Source organism: Rattus rattus, chromosome 2 (assembly GCF_011064425.1).
Source record: "Rattus rattus isolate New Zealand chromosome 2, Rrattus_CSIRO_v1, whole genome shotgun sequence".
Taxonomy (NCBI): Eukaryota; Metazoa; Chordata; class Mammalia; order Rodentia; family Muridae; genus Rattus; species Rattus rattus.
In genome coordinates this window covers 142,489,627-142,512,597 of record NC_046155.1, presented here as the reverse complement: position 1 = coordinate 142,512,597, position 22,971 = coordinate 142,489,627, and the positions used below count along the sequence as shown (strand labels likewise).

The window sequence follows — 22,971 nt, the reverse complement described above, 5'->3', positions numbered from 1 at the left end:
ATTCTTATGTTTTGATCAGCATGACTGAGGTTGGGCAAGAGACAATGGCAATGACAAGTTTTATGACAAGAGGCAACTGTGGGGCTTGTCTAAGGTAGCAGGGAGCCCGGCCCTATAGCAGATGCTTGCAGGTTTTACTCCTTGAGTAGGGGGACAGATGACTAGAAAATTTTGTCTTCCCCAGAACTTTTAAAATGTATCAGGTTAAAATTCTTTATCTGATTAGAAACTCTGAACTGATAGTGCTTGCAATTGTATGTGTGGTTTGCTCTTTCTCTTCAGTGCTGTGGGTACCTCCAGAGTGGGTTTGTCAAAGACGAGAGCTTCAGAGACACTAGTGCACTAGATGCAAGACTTCCCAACAGACGAGACATTTCCTTTAAGCCATTATATTCAGCTCGTTCCTTATTGGTGTTTATTATTTTAATTCTTTTAAATTGAATTTTCTAACTAGAAGCCAATTTTTCTTGAGCCTTACGTAGTAACTATCAAACTAGTTTGTTAGTAGAAACTCAGAAAGAAAAGACTGAATATCACATACACATGGACAGCTATTATTACCCTTTCAACTGAGAGTTGTGCCCATTTTCACATCCACTTCATGTGCAACAGTACTAGAAAGAATTAGCAAAAGTATCTACTTTCAGTTTTTCCGGTCTCTTCCATACCATTATCTTTTCTGAAATACATCTAATAAGTTGTGTCAAGTCAGCATGTTGTTATATTCTATTTGTACGACGTTTTACCTTTTCTAAGAAGCCATATGGTATGTGTAATAGAAACTGAAAAATTCATTAATTTCAATAAAATTAATTCAGCTTTGTGGGAGAAGAGTACACAAGGATTCTACTGTGGACACTGCAATAGTGCCAAGATACTGCTGATGAGTGGAAATCTGTGGGTGTCACCAATAGAGGATACTTCAAAAGAGTCATAGACCTGGAATGCACAAGAGCATCTGGTCATAGCCAAGAACTAATATCAAGAAGCAAATTTGTTTTTGTGCTATAAAAATATCAAAAGAGAATTGATTTGGGAGGGTTTCTTTGGGATTTTGCTATGCATCCATATTTCAAAGTATAAAACAATTTTTGCTCATCAAAATGTATAATTGACAATAACCATCACCCATGTTTTTCATCTAAAGTCAGTTTGGCTTGAAAGTTAATGTTCATGATTAAATATATGAATATCTATGTTATTTTACACTGTGGAATGCAGTTTCAAAACAAAGGCCTACCCTCATTGCATGTCTTTGCAGGATGAAGAGAATTACCAAATCCCTAACAATAATATAAGCTACCCTCATTGTCTGAGACTGAGACTTGGTCTTATAAATCATGTCTCTTTGAGAAATGCTGAACTCAAATGCAACTGGTCCAGGGACCCAGGATACCAATGTCACTGATGCTTGGCAGTCAGTAATAAAGTCACTACTTTGTGAGAGTTAGAGACGAACAGCAGTCTTGGTCTCAGAAACAAATTTTAAAAATCGCATAGTACCACCTCCCAGGTGGGAAGGAAGGGTGCCAGTTAGAGGGAGGCTAGCTCAGGACAGCAGTGTCTGAGCACACAGGCCTCACAGAAGGAACCAAAGCAGACTGCAGTTCCAGCTAGATCTCAGAGAGAGGTCACCATGAGTGTGTATCTCCACTAATGGAGAGCCTGTATGCATGGGCACTGGTGCCAAAGGGGCACAAAGGGAAGATACATAATGGGGAGAATCTGAGACAACCTCTGGATACTTGTTTGAATCTTTTACAGGTGTGGTTGCATGGTAACTGGCAGCTTCTGTATCCAGGGCCATTCATAAGTATCAAACTACCAGTTGAAGAAGGGACTAGCAAGAATATCACTTGACAATGCAATTGCTGTGTGTGTGTGTGTGTGTGTGTGTGTGTGTGTGTGTGTGTGTTTGTGAGTGAAATATTTATAAAGAATACTTTCCAGTACTTCCCATGCTGCTGAAAGGTAACACAACAAACTGGAGTAGTGTCCTTCCCTGCTACTTTTTGGTTGGTCACTACTTGTCTGGGGATGATGGAAGGAAAAACATGAATCAAGTACTCTTCTGTCATCCTTCAGAGCAGCACTTAAAGATATAGGTATCCAATCCAATAGACCAGGTTGAACAGCAGGAAGGACGTTGGGAAGAAGACCCGAGAGTAGGAGTCCAGCTCAGAGACGTCAATGTGGATGCGGCCTCTTCTCCAGGAGCCAGACTTGCACTCCTCATAGCAGCAGAAGAAGCTCTGGCAGTCTTTGCCATCCAGACACTCATAGACACAGGTGTCCTCAAACTCCTGCCAGTACATGGAATTGTTTAACGTGATCATCACGGGTGGCGGGGGTCTCATATCCAGGAGAGAATAATTCTGCAGGCACAAGAACAGCAGAGCAATCATGAAATGGAAGCAAGAACAGCCTGAATTGCATTGAACAACAGAGACTACTTCTGTCTGCTACTAGACAAGATGTACATGAACACGAACATGTGTAGCTGGCCACGCCCACCCCACACGTACCCATTACTGGGCACCACCTGTTCATTGAATCATTGCGGCTCAGTGAACAAGGAAAACACGTTGCTGTTTTAAAACATGTCTCAGATTTTGGGGGACAAAGGAAAATACATTTTCTAAAATGTATTAGCCATTTTAAATCTCACCTCTGTTACCTGGTAGTAAATATGTACACGTCATAGATCTGTCCGTTAGATGTTAAGCTACATGGATATTAGAGCATGGGAAGATAAATATGGCACCTATTCAGACTAGCATGTATTTGGCTGTTCAGTAGAAGGTGTTATGTGCTAAAATGGAGAGAAAGCATCGTTTCTGCATGTAATCCAGGCAGAAAGCATGAGCATGTGTAGCTTGAATACTCTCCATTCCCAAGCTCTCCTCCTGTCTTGGAAAAGTCAGTGTGAGAGAAAAAGTGAGTTAAAGACTTTTTTTTTCAGGACTGGGCAGAACCATCCAACTTAAAAAGTGGTTTTCAGTGGAACTGTTAGGTTTTCAGACATTTGTCAACCCTTCAAGAGCCCATAGTCCATCTTGAATTCCATTAGGAATTAGAGAGAGGCACTATTTAGTCTGACTATATAGCAGGGGGCAACTGGAAAGACTCATCTGTCTATGATAGTTCTTTCTTTCTTTTGTTTAGAAAGGCTCTTATTAAAAATAGACTAGCCCCTAATATCAGACATGAAAAGCCTTTTTACTTTTTGACTAAGGTTGTTGACTACAAAAACATCCAGCCTCTAGCTAGTGGGTTTTGTTACCCACCAGGGGTGGACAGTAAGTCCCCACTGCTGAAGACACAAAGTACTACAGATGCCAGGCCCAGAAGTTCCTGAGCTGAAACTAGCTTGAAAGCCTCTTCCACGGCAACAACAATTCAGGGAACCAGACGGTGTCAGTTGAGCTTCCAAGGGAGGGAAGCATCCAACAGTTCTACTTCGCTATAATGTCTGTCAACCACAAATATGAACAGTGTGGCAGGCACAGTAGTGTCACACTTTGGTGAACTTAAGGTCTGTTCAACAAGAGAAAAACCATGTTTGGTACTGGAATGCCTAGCCAATTGTTCAGGGCTAGTGAATTCATGGATCTTGGAAGAGAACCTACAAACACCAGTTTACCAAAGCAGGGTAATTACTAATGATATTCTAAATATTTGTCCTTCTTGTCCACAAGGAAGTGGAGTTCTCATCCATCATCAAGGACACTTCTCCTTGTAACAGGTGGATCAGTACAGAATACTACAACTGATCAAAATACAGTCACTTAGCCTAAAAGGGGTCTGTAGCTCCAAATCTAAGACCCAGGGATCATTGTGAAAGGAAGGGCAGGAAGAAGGTAAGAGCCCGACAGTCAGGGAGTTTGCTCTGAATTGTGTCTCCTGGTAATGACACAATCTATACACTCAAGGTCTCCTCAACATGACTGCCATGAGCTGAACACGCCAACACCAACAGACATGCCAAAATGAACGGTAAAATGCCCAGGAGGTCTCGACCGTAAGAACCACTAAGAAATGTTGAGAGTGGGAGAAATACTTTTCTCCAGGGAAGAGCACACCAATTGGTTATCCAATACCAATGGTCAGCCCTGGAACAAGCATACAAGTAGCATTATACAGACTTAGCAAGTTATGTTCAGGAATATATATGTCTGTACATTTACATATATACATATAACAGCTAATGATAAAAGAGGCCATGGATTTGAAAACAAAAAGAAGGGGTGTATGGGAAAATATTCCTCACAAGGATACTGTTACATTTACCTTAAATTAAATTCAATTAATTAAATTTTAGAATTTAATTAAGGTAGATTCATGTTTGTGAAGCATCATAAATGGGGACAAAGTGAGAGAACAGTTGAGTATTCAAATCTAATTCATAAAGCCTTCTGGAGCCTTGAACACGGGAAGCATGTGTATACATGTATGTTGGGAAGAGTCCAGGCATAAGCAGAAGGCTTTGCATCGGTGTTCACTGGAAGTTTTCAGAACACCATTGTGTAGCAGCTCCTACAGCTCTGAGGCATGAGCAGAGGTGGGAGACTGGCTAAGTTCAGCTCTGATGAGGATGTTTACCCTCTGGCTTCATGATTCTGAAGCCCAACTGTGTATGGAAACTGCAGTTATCCAATGCATTGAGGAATGTATACCTTTCTGACAAGCTTCATTTGATAAAACCCTTCTTTATTAGACGATAACTCTATTAAAGACTTTCATGTGTGCTTTGGCATTTTAAAGCCAGACATTCACCCACTCGGTTCTTCAACCCTATGAACTATGTAGTCCCCTTGAATGGTATGAATGTGGACCATGGACTGTGAGTAGAGGAGAGAGTGGGCCGTGAGGGAAGACACTGATCCAGGCTGGGCATAGAAGAGTCTCCAAGGATGGAGATGAATCGCTAGAGAAGGTGACTTCAGGGGTTGCAGGAAAAGCAGCAGGAAAGATTCTTGGCACAGGAAAAATCTCAATTTCTTGTTATAACTTAGGGAAATGAAGCACCAGGCTGCTGAAACCCAGAAGAAACTGTGTAATAGTCAGGGGAGCCCCAGGATTTGATAGCTTGGGAATTTGAAATGAGTTCCATTTCACAAGACTGAACTAGAATTTAGAATAGGACAAGCCCTCTATGGCCGTATTATGTGCCCTGTAAGCACTTTTCTCCACGTACCTGCTCCATTAATTCAAGTATTTCAAACTGTGCCTAAAAGAGAGTTAATGAATGCTCCTTCCTTGGCCCAGCCAGTCTCTGACTCTCTCTTCCTTTATCATGTGTCTGACACAGCCCCATGCCCTCTCCCCGTGGAACACTGCTTTTCAGATGCCTGTGAAAAGCATTAGCTTTGCATTTAAGTTACAGAACTGACACACAGGGCAGTGTGAGCATTTTGCCCCACCACACATATGTTTCAGGCTCTGTCCTTATCCCTTTAGAGACTTATAATTTAGGCTTCAAATTTTCTGAGGATGAAATAAAAAATAAGAGTTGAAAAATAAGAATTGAAATGGCGATAATTTTAACAGTTAAATGCTTTCTCCACCCCTCCCTCTTTGTCCATGTGAGCCTTAGTTGTGTCTTCTTACCTGCAGTGGCACCTTCTGTTGTGAATTGACTTTATAACTAGGTCATCGACCTTTCCTTTTTGTCCACAGGGCTTTTTTTTTGGGGGGGGGGAGATTTCCTTTTTTCTTTGAATTAGAGGATCCTGCCTTTTCTTTTGGTAGAATAGTTTCTACACCAAAGTCATCAATATTTTCCCCTCAACACTGAGGTCTCTGGCTGTGTGTGAAGAAATACTCTTGTGGCTTTGGGCTATTAGCTCAGATTGGGGTCTGTCATCCCACGCCTCTCTCCTCTATGGCCTTGTCTAACACTCATTGGAAGCACTTTCTGGTTTCTCACGGCTGGCAAGATGTTTGCCCACTACTCTGCTGCCAAAGCTACATGATACATATTTGTAGAGGAACAATTATATATTTTTTCCTCATAAAACTGGTTGAGATGCACAAAATATAACCCATCATTCATTAAGAGCTTAGCAGTCACCTGTCATACATAGGTGATATGAAACATTCAGTGTAATTAGTGTGTAGACAAAAGTCAAGAATAAAAGTCATAGTTAGACATTAAAATGGCACATGACAAAAGTGGTAGCCAGATCATGGTTTAGAATGAAATTTTCTAAGTTTTCATTCCAGTTTCCTTTCTTACTAGCATATATAGGGGTTCATTTCTTCATACTCAATTTTAATTGTGAGAATAAAGTGAGTTGATATTCAGACACATAATATCTTAAGAGAAATTGAGGGAGTCATGCTATTTATAGGGGAAGGAGGAACATGTTGTGGCTGGTGGCTTGGTGGAGCATAAAATGACAGTGATGTGAAAACTAGAATAAACATCATATGATAAACTGCAGGCCAATGTCCCTGTAATAGTTTGTATATGCTTGGACCAGGGAGTGGCACTATTAGGAGGTATGGCCTTGTTGGAGTAGGTGTGGACTTAAGACCCTCACCCTAGATGCCTGGAAGTGATTCTCCTCATAGCAGCCTTCAATGAAGTTGAACTCTCAGCTCCTCTAGCACCATGCCTGCCTGGATACTGCCATGCTCCTGCCTTGATGATAATGTCCAGAACCTCTGAACCGGTAAGCCAGCCCAGTTAAATGTTGTTCTTATAAGAGTTGCCTTGGTCATGGTGTCTGTTCACAGCAGTAAAACCCTAAACTATGACAGTCCCCAATACACTCACTATATAACTATAAGCATTCCAGTTGGTCTATAAAATGTAACAACCATAACAATCAATGTAAAGACCTGGCAGATTACTACTTAAAATATTAATAGACGTTTGGGCTGGAGAAGTAACTCAGCGAATGTCATTTAGTTTCTTAGTATGCATGAATATGCAGAACGTGGATATCTATAGTTTAGCCAGAAGCATGCATGCTGCATCAAGGTAGAAAGTTTAGGATGTTTCTCCCACTTTGCACTTCTTCTAATTTGGTTGTTTTAGAAAACAAAACAAAACAAAACAAAACAAAACAAAACAAAACCAAAACCCAAAAAACCCACAAACCAAAAACATTTTAAAGGAGCAAATGCAGCATTCATTTGAATTCAATGCCCACATTTATGAAGAACATAGCTTTCAATGTAAACCAATTTAAAGTTCTAAGACGTATTGGCACCTGTAAAGCTATACATACAGAGGGTGCTTGAAGGCTTATTCGATCAGGAATCCATCTTGTTGAATCTGGATGTAATAACTGCAGAGAAAAAAGAAAATCAGAATTGAAAAGAGGCCACGGAGCTTTGCAGTCTTGAAGGCTTGCCCACTCTTAGCTCTGTCACCAGTACCACTGACACCGGGGAAGTAGGAGGAATCCCCATCTTGTTGGCCTATCCGCAGAATTATCTCACCTTCTAAGATCTTAGGACATTACAACATTTGAGAGCACATTTGCCTCAAACCACCCTCCTGCCGCAACTGAGCAAACCTTGCCTGTCCTCGCCACTCACCGATGTCTTTTTCTTCCTGATGGTCGGCTTTCGACAACTCGAATAGTAGTTGAGGGTAGCATACTCCATCAGTGCGGCAAAGACAAACAAGAAGCACACAGTCACAAAGAGGTCCATGGCAGTGACATAGGACACCCGAGGCAGGGACTTCCTGGCAATGGTGCTGAGTGTGGTCATGGTTAGCACCGTGGTGATGCCTGTGGAAGAGACAGTTGTCAACTTGTTAAGAGGTCAGCACACCAGACTGAAAGGCCAAAAGTCATGCAAACTTAGAAGTGTCATCTCACGGAGGTGATATATGTCAGTTGCCCCTAGACACTTGGCAGTGGTAGAGCAGCCTGCAGTCAGCTCGTTCAGGAGAGGAGCAACCAATACCACAGTGTGTAAGGTGAGTTGAAGGTCAGGAGGTGAGGCATAGTGAGCACATTTCCCAATTGCATTTCAAATTTCTGATGGGTTGTGGGAACATAATGGCATCCTCCATCAAGGAACACATGATAGGTTTAAATAGATTTTAGTAATTCATTGCTTGGCATTTCACCTTTGAAATGTTTTTAGCAGAAGTTACAGCCTATCGCCTTTCTGCATGTCCTATGCTGTCCATGCTCATCTTCTGCTTCATGCTTTCTTCCTGCCCACTGTGTAAACTCCTGCCCTCCTTATCCAGCCCCAGCATCACCCTTTCTGAGATGCCTTCTCTTAAAATACTCATGGACCAATTTTTACATTTTTCTACTCTAATTTATCCGGGGTAGATGGGATAATCTGGCATTTCACATCACATGGTTATTAATATTTAGAACACATCATCATGTTTTATTTTGTGTTTCATTTGTTCAGTTTTTCCTTGTGTCTTATTTTCCTTCCTGCTGTTTCATGAGTTGACCACTTGTAAAACTCCTTGAGTTTTTTCACATCTTTAAGGCCATGTTCTGACACCTGACGTCTCTATGATGCCTTTGAGCATACAGCACTCTGTATAGCATATCAATAGGCCCCCTAACCAGTGAGTACGCAGAATTTATCCCCTTTCAATAAAATGTAGACACATTTTTGCTCTTTACTTTTCTATGGTTATAATATAGTTTTACTGAGCATTTTCTTTACACAACTAAGGATTGTCAGGCTACATTAGATTCCCAATGCCTGCAGAATTCAGGCCAAGAGTCTATTTCCTTCTGGCTTCCAAGGCTTCAGCATGAAGCCACTGTCATTCAGCCTGTGATGCCTAGCAGGCAGGATCATGTTGTTTTTCTCTATCACTTTCAAGGCTTTCTCTATATTTGAGTTTGATTGTAATTTGTCTTCGCTTGAAATTCTTTGGATTTATATCCTGTTCGGAATTTACTTAGCTTCATGCATATGTGCATTTGTCTGCCTTTGAAAAGTTGGAGAAATATTTAGCCATCATTTTTATGCCTTGAAAATGTATATTTTCAGCCTTATTGGCTTCTTCTGGGACAGCTATAACAGAAATATTAGATTTTACTCCTTGGCAGTTCACAAGCACTGTGTTTAGTGGGCTCATATTTTTTCAGCCTTATTTTCTCCCCTCGTGGCTCAAATTGCTCTTGATTTACACCAGAGGCCACACATCTTTTCCCCTAGCATGCCTTGTGAGTTGTGTCTTTTAGTACATATTTCCTGTTTTATTGGTTTTCCACTGTCCTGATGCTGTCTTGCTGAGCTGTGTTCCTCTTTTCATTTACCTCACGTGTGATCATCAAGGTAAACTCTTGCTGACATAGCAGAAGCCTGCTCAGAAAATCTGTGCCACCTCAAACAGACATGCTTTCTGGTATCATTCATGGCTGTCGACGGTATTTTTGGCTATTTGGGGATTTAGCATCTGTGATTAAAAATGATAATCTACAGTGATTAAAGTTGTCATAATCATAATATATTTTGCTAGAAACCTTTGATACAAAGACTCATTTGTACAGTCAACATTTCTTATAGCCCTGTATAGTTTTACCAACACTAAATGGAGATGATATCATTTTTAAATATAATTAGTAAATCTTCATGTTGGTGTATAATGTTCAAAATGAATATTACATACGTATTCAAGTATATTTTATGTCACAAATATTCCTGTTTTCTTCATTAAAAGCATTTGTGTTTGAGAATTTTTTATGTCATCCAATATTAGATTTTCTTCTAGAAATTGCACAACTTTAGGTTTACTAAGTGTGTTCTGTGTAAAACTATTTTTTTTTCTGTGCGGAGCATCTATGACAGATTTATTAGCTGATGGTTCTTTATCATCAAGTAAAGACATAACTCATTAGTTTCTTTTTACTGACTAAAAGCCTGGCACATGTGAATTAAGGGAAGAAAGATCTATTTTGCTCCATGGTATAGAGAGTATTATTAATACATCATTACAGGCATAGTATGGCAACCAGGGTTTGGTTCATTGAGAGAGGAACTTGCTACATGGTCTGCTCATACCTTAGAAGATGAGTAAGCAGGGAGCTCAGAGAAGAAGGTAGGATGAGCTAGGCTTGCCTGTCAAACATTTGCCATATCCAGGTTTCTTTGAGGGAAGTTTTCAAACTTCCCCAAATAGCTCTGCCATCTGGAAACTAGTGTTCAAAGACCCAAGGAGTGACCTTTCACGATGGAGCCACAGCAAAAATCATGGGGTAGATTCCTTACATGGAGACTGAACAATGAAGCAGAGAACAAGGCTGGCACTGGAATTGGGAATAGCTTTCAGGGTTCATTCTTGGTAATTTACTTCTTGCAATCAGACCTCTCCTCCTAAAGGTTCCATGGCAGAAGGAACAGAAAGAGACCTCCGAAATCACAACATACAATGAACCTTTCAGAATTAAGCCATTACACACGAACAGCACTATTATCTGTATATATGATACACACAATATATATATATATATATATATGTGTGTGTGTATATGTATACATACACACACATGTATGCATGTGTGTAGATGCATGTTTGAGCTCTACACCTTCGCTGTGTTTTATGTTTTTATTTGTGCACACTATTTGTGATGATTTGAATGATCCCAGTAACTCATGTGTTTGAATACTTCACTCGTAGTTGGTGGAACTACTTGGGAAGGGTTAGCAGGTGTGGCCTTGTTGGAATACACGTTACCAGAGGCAGACTTTAAAGTTTGAAAAGCCTTCCCAGTTAGCTGTCTCTGCCTTATGCTTATGGATCAGAATGGGAGCTCTATCTACTTTCTAAATTTCTTAGATTTATCCAGAACTCATATGTAACCCAGATTAGCTTTGACCTTATGATTCTCATGCTACTGTGAGAATTACAGGTCTATTCTTCTAGGCTTAGCCAAGGAGCCAGTTTTTAGTATTAATTATATCAGAATTTTACTATTTCTACTGATTTCTATTTTTTCTTAAAGAGCTGATTTTGTATCTGTTTTCATTAGTCTAATTAATCTGAGTACTTTTTCCTTGTAGGTTCAGATGTTCTGGAATACATTTTTCAGCTTTTGTTTTGTTCAAAGTATTTTTATTAGAGCAAGGTTTTGCAAGTGTATTTTTTACGGGTTTAAAAGGACAGGGTTCTACTTTCAGCATTTAAAGGCTGACAATGCCCTGGTCTTCACTCTTGTATGGAAGAGATGAGCCACACATTAGAGGTCATGCTTTTCCTTTATGATTTAGGCTCATTCTGTTGTAGGACAAGGGGTTTTTATGTCCTCTTTTAGCCTCTTTGTGCACCTGTACATATCTACACTCAGACAGAAACACGTGCATAGATAATTCAAACAAAATGTATCATTTCAAAAACGTAGGTGCTTTTCAGAACTTGCCAAAACAAGACTTCTCTTCAGTGAAAGGAGGCCAGCCTGGCTACAAATTGCTGAGAAAAGAAGGCAGAATATTGGTCAAACCAGTGTCTTATCAGAGCTGACCTGCTTAGGTGAACTCTGGCAATCTGTGCTTTACCAGAAAATGGTGTTGTCTTCTCTGGGGTTTTGATATTTTACATTATTTATTTAATATGCTCACAAAAATGTTATTTAGCTTTTAGTCATTAACCTTCCATTACTAGTACAAATTTTGTAATGTTTACCATTTAAATGATGGTAATCTTTGGGGTTGCCTCAGAAATATTTATATGTAAATGCTAGTTGTTATTTACCATAAACAAAAATACCTCTTGGTCCTTCAAAATTATAGGGAGGAAATGTGGGCAGGTTTTCATGTTTAAAAGTTATAATTATCTATCTATCTATCTATCTATCTATCTATCTATCTATCTATCTATCTATCTATATATCATCTATCTATAAAATTTCAGTCCTGAATTTGGGCAATAGCAAGTTAAACATTTACTTCAAAAACTATTAGGAATCTATTTAAGATTTTTTTTATACATGCCATATATAGATTAATATGAATGAGGGAAGTATATATTCTAGAGAATGAATAAACCAAATAGAGTATGACATCAGATTCCTCTTCTAGCAAGATCTTTGAAATTAGTATTTTTCATGTTTTCAAGTCATATATGAGACCATGACAGAATTTGTAGCAGATTTTCAACAAAACATTTAATGTCCTAAGAAGATGTAATGAAGATTTAACGTATCCTGCCACTTTAAACTAGGATATTTTGCGAATAAGAATGGTAGGTGCTTGTGTTGGATTTAGGTACACTCTTAGCCAGAGAACTCCTTGGTCATGGTGTGAAACTCTTGCTCTTATGATCTAAATTTTCAAAACCTTCATAGAAAAATTAAGAATAGTGTGTCTGAGGCCTAATATAGGCTTATGGCAGCACTAAGGCCAGTGCGAAAGTGAGCTTGGGCATCTGCTTCAGAGACAGGAAGGAGGGACAGTTGGCAGCATGTACATTAAGACTTCAAATTGTCTGTGGCCAAAGTAAATCGACAATCCATTGATGTTACTGTGTGACTGCTGAAAGCAATATACCGTTAGAGGATGCCGACGATGCCTTCTATCATACAGTGCCATACAGTGCCATCATCACTGCAGCCAAGAGTTCTTATGACTAAGCAAACTGTGATGATTACAAGAGTTACATGGCAACCCATAATCCCCCAAGACATAAACCTAAAACAAAGTTAACTTGGTTGGGCTGGGAGATTCTGTTGCATCCACCGTGGTCCTTGGCTCTTTAGCTAATGCACCACATCTTTGTTGTTATAACAAACAAGTTATAGAATGGAGCCCATTCTACGAAACAACTCATTCTCTGATAGTGAAGCAGTAATGAGGATTTGAGTAATTTATAGTCTAAGAAGTGAATTTTATAAAAGTTAAATATTTGAAACCTGCTTTGCATAAAATTGTCTATGTTTCTGATACATACTTCTACAGAACTTACTTCACAAAAGAGAGAGAAAGAAAAATCTAACTTTGATATTAAAAAAAATTAGCCTACTTCATATGCCTCTTAAACCACTTCTATTTGAGTTCTCTTCAACTGAAGGCATTTTGTGAATGTTTCTGTTTTAAAGTTATAATAAAATGGTGGATGAAAAAGTTTTTGCAACTTACCTAATGTTGTTCTTGCTGGTGTCGCATCTTTTTTGATCCAAAATGATACCCAGGACAGAACTACAGTCAGTATGCAGGGGATATACGTCTGGATAGTGAAGTATCCCATTCTTCTACTCAGTTCAAAATAGATAGTCATGACAACATAATCACCTATAATAAAATAAATATTCCTCAAATCAGGACTATATTCTGGATTAAAATAGTATTGGAAATATATTTATAATTTAATTTTCAAACTCAATTACTTGAGTAAAAACAACAGGTATAACAACTTCAACTGGAAAAATCACCAATGCTGGTGCTGCTGAACTGTATCACGCCTGTGCCTATGTAAAGGTCAAACTAAAGCATGCTAATGAGTAAGAGGGTCAGACATCACATCACTCAATGGAAGGTAATTTGATAAGGAATTTTTGCCAGAGACCATCTGTATGCTGCATAAGTTATATCAAAATTCACAAAGTTTAGCTTTGAAATAGATCTAGGGTGATTCTAAAGCTTTTTTCTTCAATAACAGCAGAAATTACACTTTTTCTTTTCATTTTCAATAATTCTATTATTCTTATAGAGTGGTATATGGTATTGCTGGTTCTGCCCCAGTGTGTCACTGCAAGTAGGTAGATGTAGATCTCTGTGAAATGTCCATTCCCATCCATGTCTTCAATATCCTTTTTATTTTTATAAAACTTAAGTTCTTTATTTACTTTATATCCAGCTTCCACTCCCTCCTCTCTTCCCAATTCTTCCCTCTCCCCTCCTCTTCCCCCTTCTTCCCCTTCTCCTTAGTGAAGGGGAGATATCCCATGGATATCAACCAGCCTTGGCATATCATGTCGCAGTAAGCCTAGGTACATCTACTTCTGTTGAGTCAAGATGAGGCAGCCCGGTAAGCAAAGGCAGGTTATGTAGTTAGAGACAGCCCCTGCTCCCCTTTTAGGAGTCCACTGAAGACCAAGCTGCACAACTGTTACATGTATACAGCGGGCTTAGGTCTATCCCATGCTCTCTGGTTCAGTCTCTATGAGCCTTAATGGGCCCAGGTTAGTCTGGAGCTTTTCTTGTTGCATCCTTGACTCCTCTGGTTCCTTCTATTATTTCCCCACTTTTACAGGATACCTTGAGCTTAACTTAATGTTTGGCTGTGGGTCTCTGTGTTAGTGTCCATCGGTTGTTAAAAGAAGCCTCTCTAATGATAGTTACACTAGGCTCCTGTTTGCAAATATTACAGAATATCACTAATAGTGTCATTAGACACTAATAGTGTCTCTACTGACACTACATCAGTAGAGAAGGGTGGCCTTCTTATGGCATGGTTCTCAAGAAGGGCCAGTCATTGGTTGGTTAATTCCTCAAATCCTGCTCTTTTACCCCAGCACATCTTGTAGGCAGGATGTGCTGCCTACATCTTGTGGGTCTAAGGTTTTATGATTGGTTTGGTATCCTAAAAACCTCCACTGGAAGTCTTGCCTGTTTACAGAAGACTTCCAGTTCAGTCTCTATATCACGTATTGCTTGGAATCTTAGCTATGGTTATCCTCATAGATTCCTGGGAGTTTCTAAATTCCTAGGTGTCTAGTTCATTGTAGATATCCCTTCTCCAAATCCAGTTGTCTCTCCCAGTAGCCTCTCCCATCTTTTCCCCATCTCATCCCTCTTGTTCCCATCCCTATGCTCTAGTGTTCCACCTCCTTTTACCCCCAATGTCTAGTCTATTTCCCTTTCTCAGTGAGATTCACGTGTTCCCTTTAGACAATTCTTGTTACTTAGCTTCTTTGGGTCTGTGGTTTATAGTATGGTTATCTTGTATGTTATGACTAACATCCACTTATGAGTATTCCATGTTTATCTTTCTAGGTCCGGGTTACCCTGCTCAGGAGCATCTTTTCTAGTTCCATTCATTTGCCTGAAAATTTCATGATGTCATTTTTTTAATATCTCAGTAATACTCCACTGTGTAAATTTAGCACATTTTCTTTTATCATTCTTCAGTTGAAGAACATCTATGTCAATTGCAGTTTCTGACTATTATGAATAAAGTTGATATGAGCATAGTTGATCAAGTGTCCTTGTGGTAGGATGGGGCATCCTTTGGCTATATATGCAGAAGTGGTATAGCTGAGTCTTAAATAGATTTTTTCCAATTTTCTGAGAAACCACCAAATTGATTTCCAAAGTGACTATACAAGTTCATACTCCCACCAGCAATGGAGAAGTGTTCCTCTTGCTCCACATCCTCACCAGCATAAGCTGTCACTTGAGTTCTTTGTTTTATCTATTATGAGAGGTATAAGATGGAATCTCAGGGTTATTTTGATTTGCGTTTCCTTGGTGATTAAGGGTGTTGAACATTTCAAATACTTCTTGGCCATTGGGGATTCTTCTGTTGAGAATTCTCTGTTTAGGTCTATAATCTATTTTTGATATCTATACAGTTGAAATTATATAATCAACAAATGTTGTTGGTCTAACTGGGTGTCTGTATTTAGAAGAATTCAAGTAGATCCATATCTATTACCTTGCACAAAACTCAAGTCCAAGTGTATCAAAGACCTCAACATAAAACCAGATCACTAAAGCTGATAGAAGAGAAAGTGGGAAATATCCTTGAACACATTGGGACAAGAGACAATTTCCTCAATAGAACACCAATGGCGTAGGCACTAAAATCAACAATGAAAAAATGTGATCTTGTGAAAATGAAAATGAAAGCTTTTTTTAAAAGCAAAAGACCCTCTCAAAAGCACAAAATGACAGTCTACAAAGTGGAAAATGATTTTCACCAACTCCACATCAGACAGAGGGTTATTATCCAAAATATATAAAGGACTCAAGAAGTTAGACATCAACAAATCAAATAACTCAGCATCCTCTCTTTATAGCCACCTAAAAAAACATAAAAGCACTACATGTCTTAAACAAAAGAATGCAATAAATTCACTAAAATCTGTCTTTCTTTAGGCTCAGAGCCATGTTTATCCTTAAAGTAATAGTTATTAGAATCAGTAAGATATAGGAAAATGTAAGTTTACAAAATTATATAAAAAAGTTAATCAACTAATGTGACTATATTCAGATTAATCTCTAGAAAAAGTTCGGAATAATGACTTGTATTTCTAAGTAGTTATTACTGAATCATCTTTTAAAATAAATTTTGATGTTTAAATATTAGATTTTTCCCCTCTAGACACAACCACTTACTTGCATGTTTAATTGCAGGCATTTATGTTTAGAACTGCGTTTCTATGAGACACAATAGCCCTGTGTTGATTCCTAACTGGGAGAAGGGTCAAGAGCATGAAATGGTGTTATATAAAAATAGAATAGAATTCTGGTTTCCACTCTAAAGTCTAAAGGACCAGGGACTTGTACACTTGTTTTAAAACTAAGAAATAGGTATGAGATACACACATTGAACATCAGCAGATTGGGGGTTTCAAAAGAGAAATGAATTACAGGGGAGGTCACCATCCCAGAATCCAAATGATTGAGGGCATCCAGAAAGATGCAGAGGATGAGAGGCTGCTCACAGGAACAGAAGGTATCGGAGGCTGGAGATCAGCAGAGACTCATATCAGGGGCAAATTTGTGGTGGCTTAATGAAAAATAGCAGGAGTGAGTAGCTCCCAAGGTTCTCAGAGAAAGGATATGAGGAAGCCCCCAACATGCTCCAGTTTGTCAGAAGTGTAACCATCATAATGCTTCCAGGTACTTTTAAAAACTATCAAGTTTACTAAAACCAAAGAAACTCAGACAAACATTTTTAGCTATTAAAGCCTAGGAAGATTTGATGACTGAATGGAGTATGATATCTGCCATTGGTAAAAAGGAGACTGTGGGAAGAAGTGAGGGGAAACTGGTCCTTATGGTGTTTATGTAATAATGCTGAATCAGTGTTCGCTCATTTAGTTTTCAGATGTCCTACAGTAACTTAGGGAAGTGGGGACACTGGGTCTCAGGTGCTGCTGACAGATTCTGTGCTATCTGCACAATTGTTCTGTAAAGCTGAAAGGTGTTCTACACTAAAATACTTATTTACTTTTGAAAAACATAGCCAGGACTTGCAATCTCTTTATTATTAAAGGTTTTTCAACACTCCAAGATTTTACAAAAATTTTCAATGTGGCTGAGGCCAATCCTTTCATGATCACTCTGTATGAATACAGTAGCCACTGGAATAATGGTGGTGAAGTGGATCAGTAGATGATGTAATCTATTCTTGACCAATTGGAGCAACCCATTCACTTTTTATAGTGATTGCGTGTTAACAAATTTTATTGAGCCCATCAGAGATAAGTTTTCAGTACAAACAACTAATGTAAATTATAAAGACAAAAATGATATAAAAAGCAGCCTCTAAGCACAGCTTATCTGGGACAACATAACCCCACATGATATTATCCATTAAGTATATGCAGTATAAATTTACATCTAACTCACCAAAAGTTAGTTGTGAAGTGTCATGAAACTTTGAAGTTCCTTTGTGACCAAAGTTACCTTTTACCTTCCTTCTGTTGATTTTCTTCTCAAGAGAATGACCAGGTTGTCCAAAAAAGACTGTGTAAATTCTGAAAAGATCCACCCCCATTAGGTTCTGTATGAGAGCATATATATATATATATATGCATATGCCATTCAAAGAGTACACATGGACAGACCCATGGCTCCAGCTGTATATGTAGCAGGGGATGACTTTGTTGGGCACCAAAGGGAGGAAAAACCCTTGGTTCTGCCAAGGCTGGACCCCCCCCCCAGTGTAGGGGAATGTGAGGACAAGGAGGCAGGAAGGGGTGGGGGTTTGATAGGGGAAAGGGGATAACATTTGAAATGTATATCAAAAATAACACCCCCCCCAAAAAAAACAAAACAGAAACATTTTGAAAGATCAGTAGTGTGCTCAAGGTAGAGATAATGTAAACAAGTGTGTTGAAGGACAGAAAGGATGATCCAAAGTCAAGTGGGTAGCAGGACACAAAGCTAGCCTGCTTTATAAAAGAAGTTTTTATTTTATTGATGCATATGTGTATATAGGTAAAGGCAGGTGTAAGCTATGTGACATAGGGGCTGGGAACTGAACTCAGATCCCCTGTAAAGGCAACATGAAGTCTTAACTGCTGAGTCAGCTATTCAGCCTCTGGTCCAACTTTTGACTGAATGTCCTAAAGCTCTTACAATGAATGCTGTCAAAGGAAAACCACAATTATTTCCAAGCATATAATATGCTTTTCCTCAGTCTCTGTTTTGGTATAAGGCATACCTATTTTACAAATGAAATTATAGGACATATAACAAACCAAGAATAGCAATCTGAAGAATCGAATGAATCAACTTAAACAGAACCAGGTATGTATGGAAAAATGTAATTAAAGTAATAACTTCATATATTAAACATTCCAATGGAGAAGGTAGATGACATGAGAGATAAAAGCAGGTCAGCAAAAATTTCAAGAAAGAATGGAGAAGAAATGATAATACAATAGTATGAGAGATGAAGCAATTCATTGGTTCATAAAAATCATAATAAAAAAGCAGGTAAATGCAAATTATATAATATGAATCTTATATGAAACACAAAATGCAATTTGAGTTTACAAGTCTGAACAGAGTGAAAAAGCACCATGAGAAAAGAACAAAGAGCTCAATATACTTAGAATTTCATAAGACATAGTAAGAGAGAATGAGATCATTTGACTAATCCAAAAATCTTCAATACCAAGATAAATTCAATAAATACAAAGCAACAATAACAATGAAACACACAGACAGATTGGGACTTGTGGAATTCATATAACAGGGCAATGGTGTGAATGTGTCTGTAGAAAAGAGAAACATATTTCCTGCAAAAGAACAAGGCTTGTAGTAGACCTGGCTTCTGAAATTGTGCAAGTTTATTGGTTATGTTTCTATTACTGTGATAAAACACCATAACCAAGGTGCCTTATAGAAGAAAGAGTTTATTTGGCTGATGTTTCCAGACACATAGAGCTCAGGACAATAGATTAAAGGTATAGAAGTAGGAGGGAAACCTTCCATCTTAAATCACAACCTTAAAGCAGAGAGAATAAATAAGCTATGACTTTGAGAGTCTTTAAACTCTCAAAGTCTTCCCTTGACGCCAACCACTCTCTGAAAAGGGCCATACCTCCAAAACCTTCCCAAACAACATCATCATCTGGGGGCAAAGTAATCAAATGCCCAAGACTATGAAGGTCATGTAAACTTAAGCCACCAAGACAGTGAAAGGAACTCTTTGGGGTTTTCAAAGCAAACGAAACCAGAATAAAGAGTCCAAACATGAACTTCAGCAGGAATACCATTTTAAAGGTGAAAATAATAATAAAGAAACCTTTCTCAGATGCATAGAACCTAAAGAAATTCTTCAACATTTGACTTGTAAATGAAAAATTGGCAAAAAGAGCAATTCAACGATAAAGGATCAGATTTACCCAGACACTTATATCCATGGAGGAAAAGTGGTAGAAACCCAATAAATAGCATTATCCTTTTAATTTACTGATTTAAAAGATAACTGCTTCAAGGTAAAATTATGGTTCTATATTTTAGCTGACAACACAAGAAAGAGTAAAAGAGACACTAGTAACTATCTAAGAGCTTCAGGGAAGATATTGAGGGTATGCTGTTTAGAAGCCTTTATAGAAGTTCCACATTAGCAAAATGCAAGCTGGAAACAAACTCAGAAGGTCAATATGTAGCATATATCCTAGAAAAATTACTAAGCTATTTTAGAATCATTATAAAGAGCTAGTCAATGGAAAAGATACAAATGGAAGCACAAAGATGCTTCATTGAATTTTAAAGCAGCCAAACATAGAAAGAAACAAGAGCTAATGGAGTAAATAAAAGCTAGGACAGCACACTTTATTCCAATCCATCAATATTCAGATTATATACAAATGGTTTAAGTACAGAGAATAGCAATTCAAGACTGAGCTCTATGTGAAAGCCACATCAGATAAAAAAAAAACACAATACAATTAAAAGTTTAGAAAATAGGGAACAGATACAATGCCAATTAAGAGCAAGTGTCACTCTTCTGAAGACATCAGGCTTCAGAATATGCACTATGATAAGAATAAACAAAAGTGCTACTTGATGATAAAGGCAAAGATTTCTTCCCCCAGGAAAACACATACTCCACAATTCTGATCCATGCAGATCTAAAACATATGAGTAAAAGTAATATAGAAATATGTAAGTTTATTTCTCCCTATATTTATATAATACATAATGTTGGTGGGATTGAAAACTAGTACAACTACTCTGGAAATCAGTCTGGAGGTTCCTCAGAAAATTGGACATTCCACTATCTGAGGAACCAGCTATACCTCTCCTGGGCATATACCCAAAAGATGCTCCAACATACATCAAAGAACATGCTCCACTATGTTCATATCAACCTTATTTATAATAACCAGAAGCTGGAAAGAACCCAGATGCCCTTCAACAGAGGAATGGATTCAAAAAATGTGGTACATCTACACAATGGATTAGTAGTCAGCTATCAAAAACAATGACTTCATGAAATTCATAGGCAAATGGAATGAACTAGAAAATATTATTCTGAGTGAAGTAACTCAATCACAGAAAAACACACTTGGTATGCACTCATTGATTAGTGGATATTAGCCAAAAAGCTTGAATTACCCAAGATGCAGTCCACAGACCACGGGAAGCTCAAGAAGAAGGATGACCAAAATGTGGATGCTCCCACTCCTTCTTAAAAGGCAGGAAAATATCCATAGGAGGGGATATGGAAGCAAAATTTGGAGCAGCGACTCAAGGAAAGGCCATTCAGAGCCTGCCCCACATGTGGCCCATATATGTATATACAGCCACCAAAACTAGTTAAGATTGATGAAGCTAAAAAATGCATGCTGAAAGGGACTGGATATCGATCTCTCCTGAGAGACACATCCAGAGCATGTCCAATTCAGAGGTTAATGCTAACCACTGAACTGGGAACAAGACCCCCTTGGGGGAATTAAAGGAAGGATTGAAAGAGTTGAAGGAGCTTGCAACCCCATAAAAACAACAATGCCAACCAACCAGAGCCTCCAGGGACTAAACCACTACACAAAGACTATACATGGACTGACCCAGGGCTCCAACTGCATATGTAGCAGAGAAAAGGCTTGTTGGGGCACCAGTGGAAGGGGAAGCCCTTGTCCTGCCAAGGTTGGACCCCCAGTGCAGGGGAATATGGAGGAGGGAGTAAGGGGGATATATGGGGGGAATACCCGTATGAGGGAGGGGAGGGGAGAGGATGGGTGCTTATGGACAGGAAGCCGGGAAGCAGAATAACATTTGAAATGTAAGTAAAGAAATAAATATAATAAAATATTTTAAAAAATATTATATATTATATATTATATAGTATATATTTTGTTTTATATAATAAAATATTTTATTATATAATATATTGCATATAGTAAAATATATTATAGCCAATAAAAAATAAAAATATATTATACAAAATGTTTTATATATTTCTCTCTATATGTTTATATGATGTATATAGAGATTATATATTATATATTTAATTTATATGATATACGTTTATATATTATAAGTGTATTTTAAAGATACATACACTTATACACATTTTATATGTATATAATTACTTTATAAGATAATTTTATTTTTATATATTATACATTGTAAATATATTAATATACATATATTTATATAATGCATAAGATAAAATAAAATATATATTTCTATAATATGTATTTAAAATATAAATGTAGTGAGAAAATTTAGTAAGTCTAAGTTGTTAGCAGAACAAATAATTGGAATATATGCCAATGTCTGGATGATACAAGAAGTAGTAAACACAATCCAACAGCACGTATGTTTATAAATGAGGAACTTCTAGGAAAATGACAGATCGTAATGGTGTTCTGTAAATGTGTTTCCAGTAAGGAAAAGAGTCAAAATTAAATGAGATAAAGAACTCTGGAAATTCACCAAAATAGTGACTGATAAGTTTGAAGTTTGGAGAGTGATCTGAGCAACTGAACTGAAAAGAAGTGAGTGAAGCTCATCGCAACTCCAGTGGTACAACTCAGTCGGGAGAAGAAAGGAATGCCTCAGCCACAGGCCCTGGTGCAAACAAAATGGCAGAAAACATTGGCTCACAGCCCATGCAAGTGTCAGATCCAATTTCAAGTTTTGGTAAGACAGTCATTCTTCCAACAGCAGTACAAAACCCCAAGGAAAACAAGAACAATCTTGAACAAAATGGGAATTCCCAAAGATAAGCTTCTCTACAGGAATGGAAACAATCAGTAAATCAAAATGGAATCTTACAGGGTAGAAGAAAATCCTTGCTAAAAATACATCTAACACAGGATTAATATTATCCAGGATTTAAGAAAATCTCTAAAAACAAAGCATAGAAAAGAAAGAAAAAAAACAAATGCCACACATGAACAAAAATAATGCTGTGAGAGTCATTATCATATCTGACTCCAAATTATAATACAGAGATATAGTAATAGGATCAGCATGACACTGGTACCAAAACGAGTACATAATTGGTGGAAAAGAACTGAAGACCCACACACTTGTCTACACAACTACATTTACAGGAGTTTTGACAAAGATGTCTAAAACACAACATAGTGGTTTGAAGATGCTTGGGCCAGGGAATTGCACTATGAGGTGTAGCTTTCACAGAGGAAGTGTGTCACTGTGGGCATGCACTTTGAGGTCCTATGCTCAAGTTTGCCCAATGATGAAGAGAGCCTCCTCCTGGCTGCCTGCAGAAGTCAGTCTCCTCCTGGCTGGCTGCCTTTGGACAAAGATGTAGAACTCTCTGCTCCTCCAGCATCATGTCAGCTTTCAAGCTCCCATGCTTCCTGCTAGGATGATAAT

The 22,971-nt window shown here is 38.2% G+C and overlaps 1 protein-coding gene across 1 annotated transcript in view; it reads right to left on the bottom strand.

The window, feature by feature from the left end:
• Positions 1-401: 401 nt before the first annotated feature.
• Gabrg3 (gamma-aminobutyric acid type A receptor subunit gamma3) overlaps positions 402-22,971 on the bottom strand; it is a 599,492-nt gene continuing 576,922 nt past the window's right edge. The window contains exons 7-10 of the mRNA XM_032893505.1: positions 13,075-13,227; positions 7,552-7,748; positions 7,239-7,298; positions 402-2,375 (exon numbers count right to left, since the gene is read on the bottom strand). Coding sequence (XP_032749396.1) covers positions 2,094-2,375; positions 7,239-7,298; positions 7,552-7,748; positions 13,075-13,227 — 692 coding nt within the window. The 3' untranslated portion in view covers positions 402-2,093. The remainder of the gene's footprint in view (positions 2,376-7,238; positions 7,299-7,551; positions 7,749-13,074; positions 13,228-22,971) is intronic.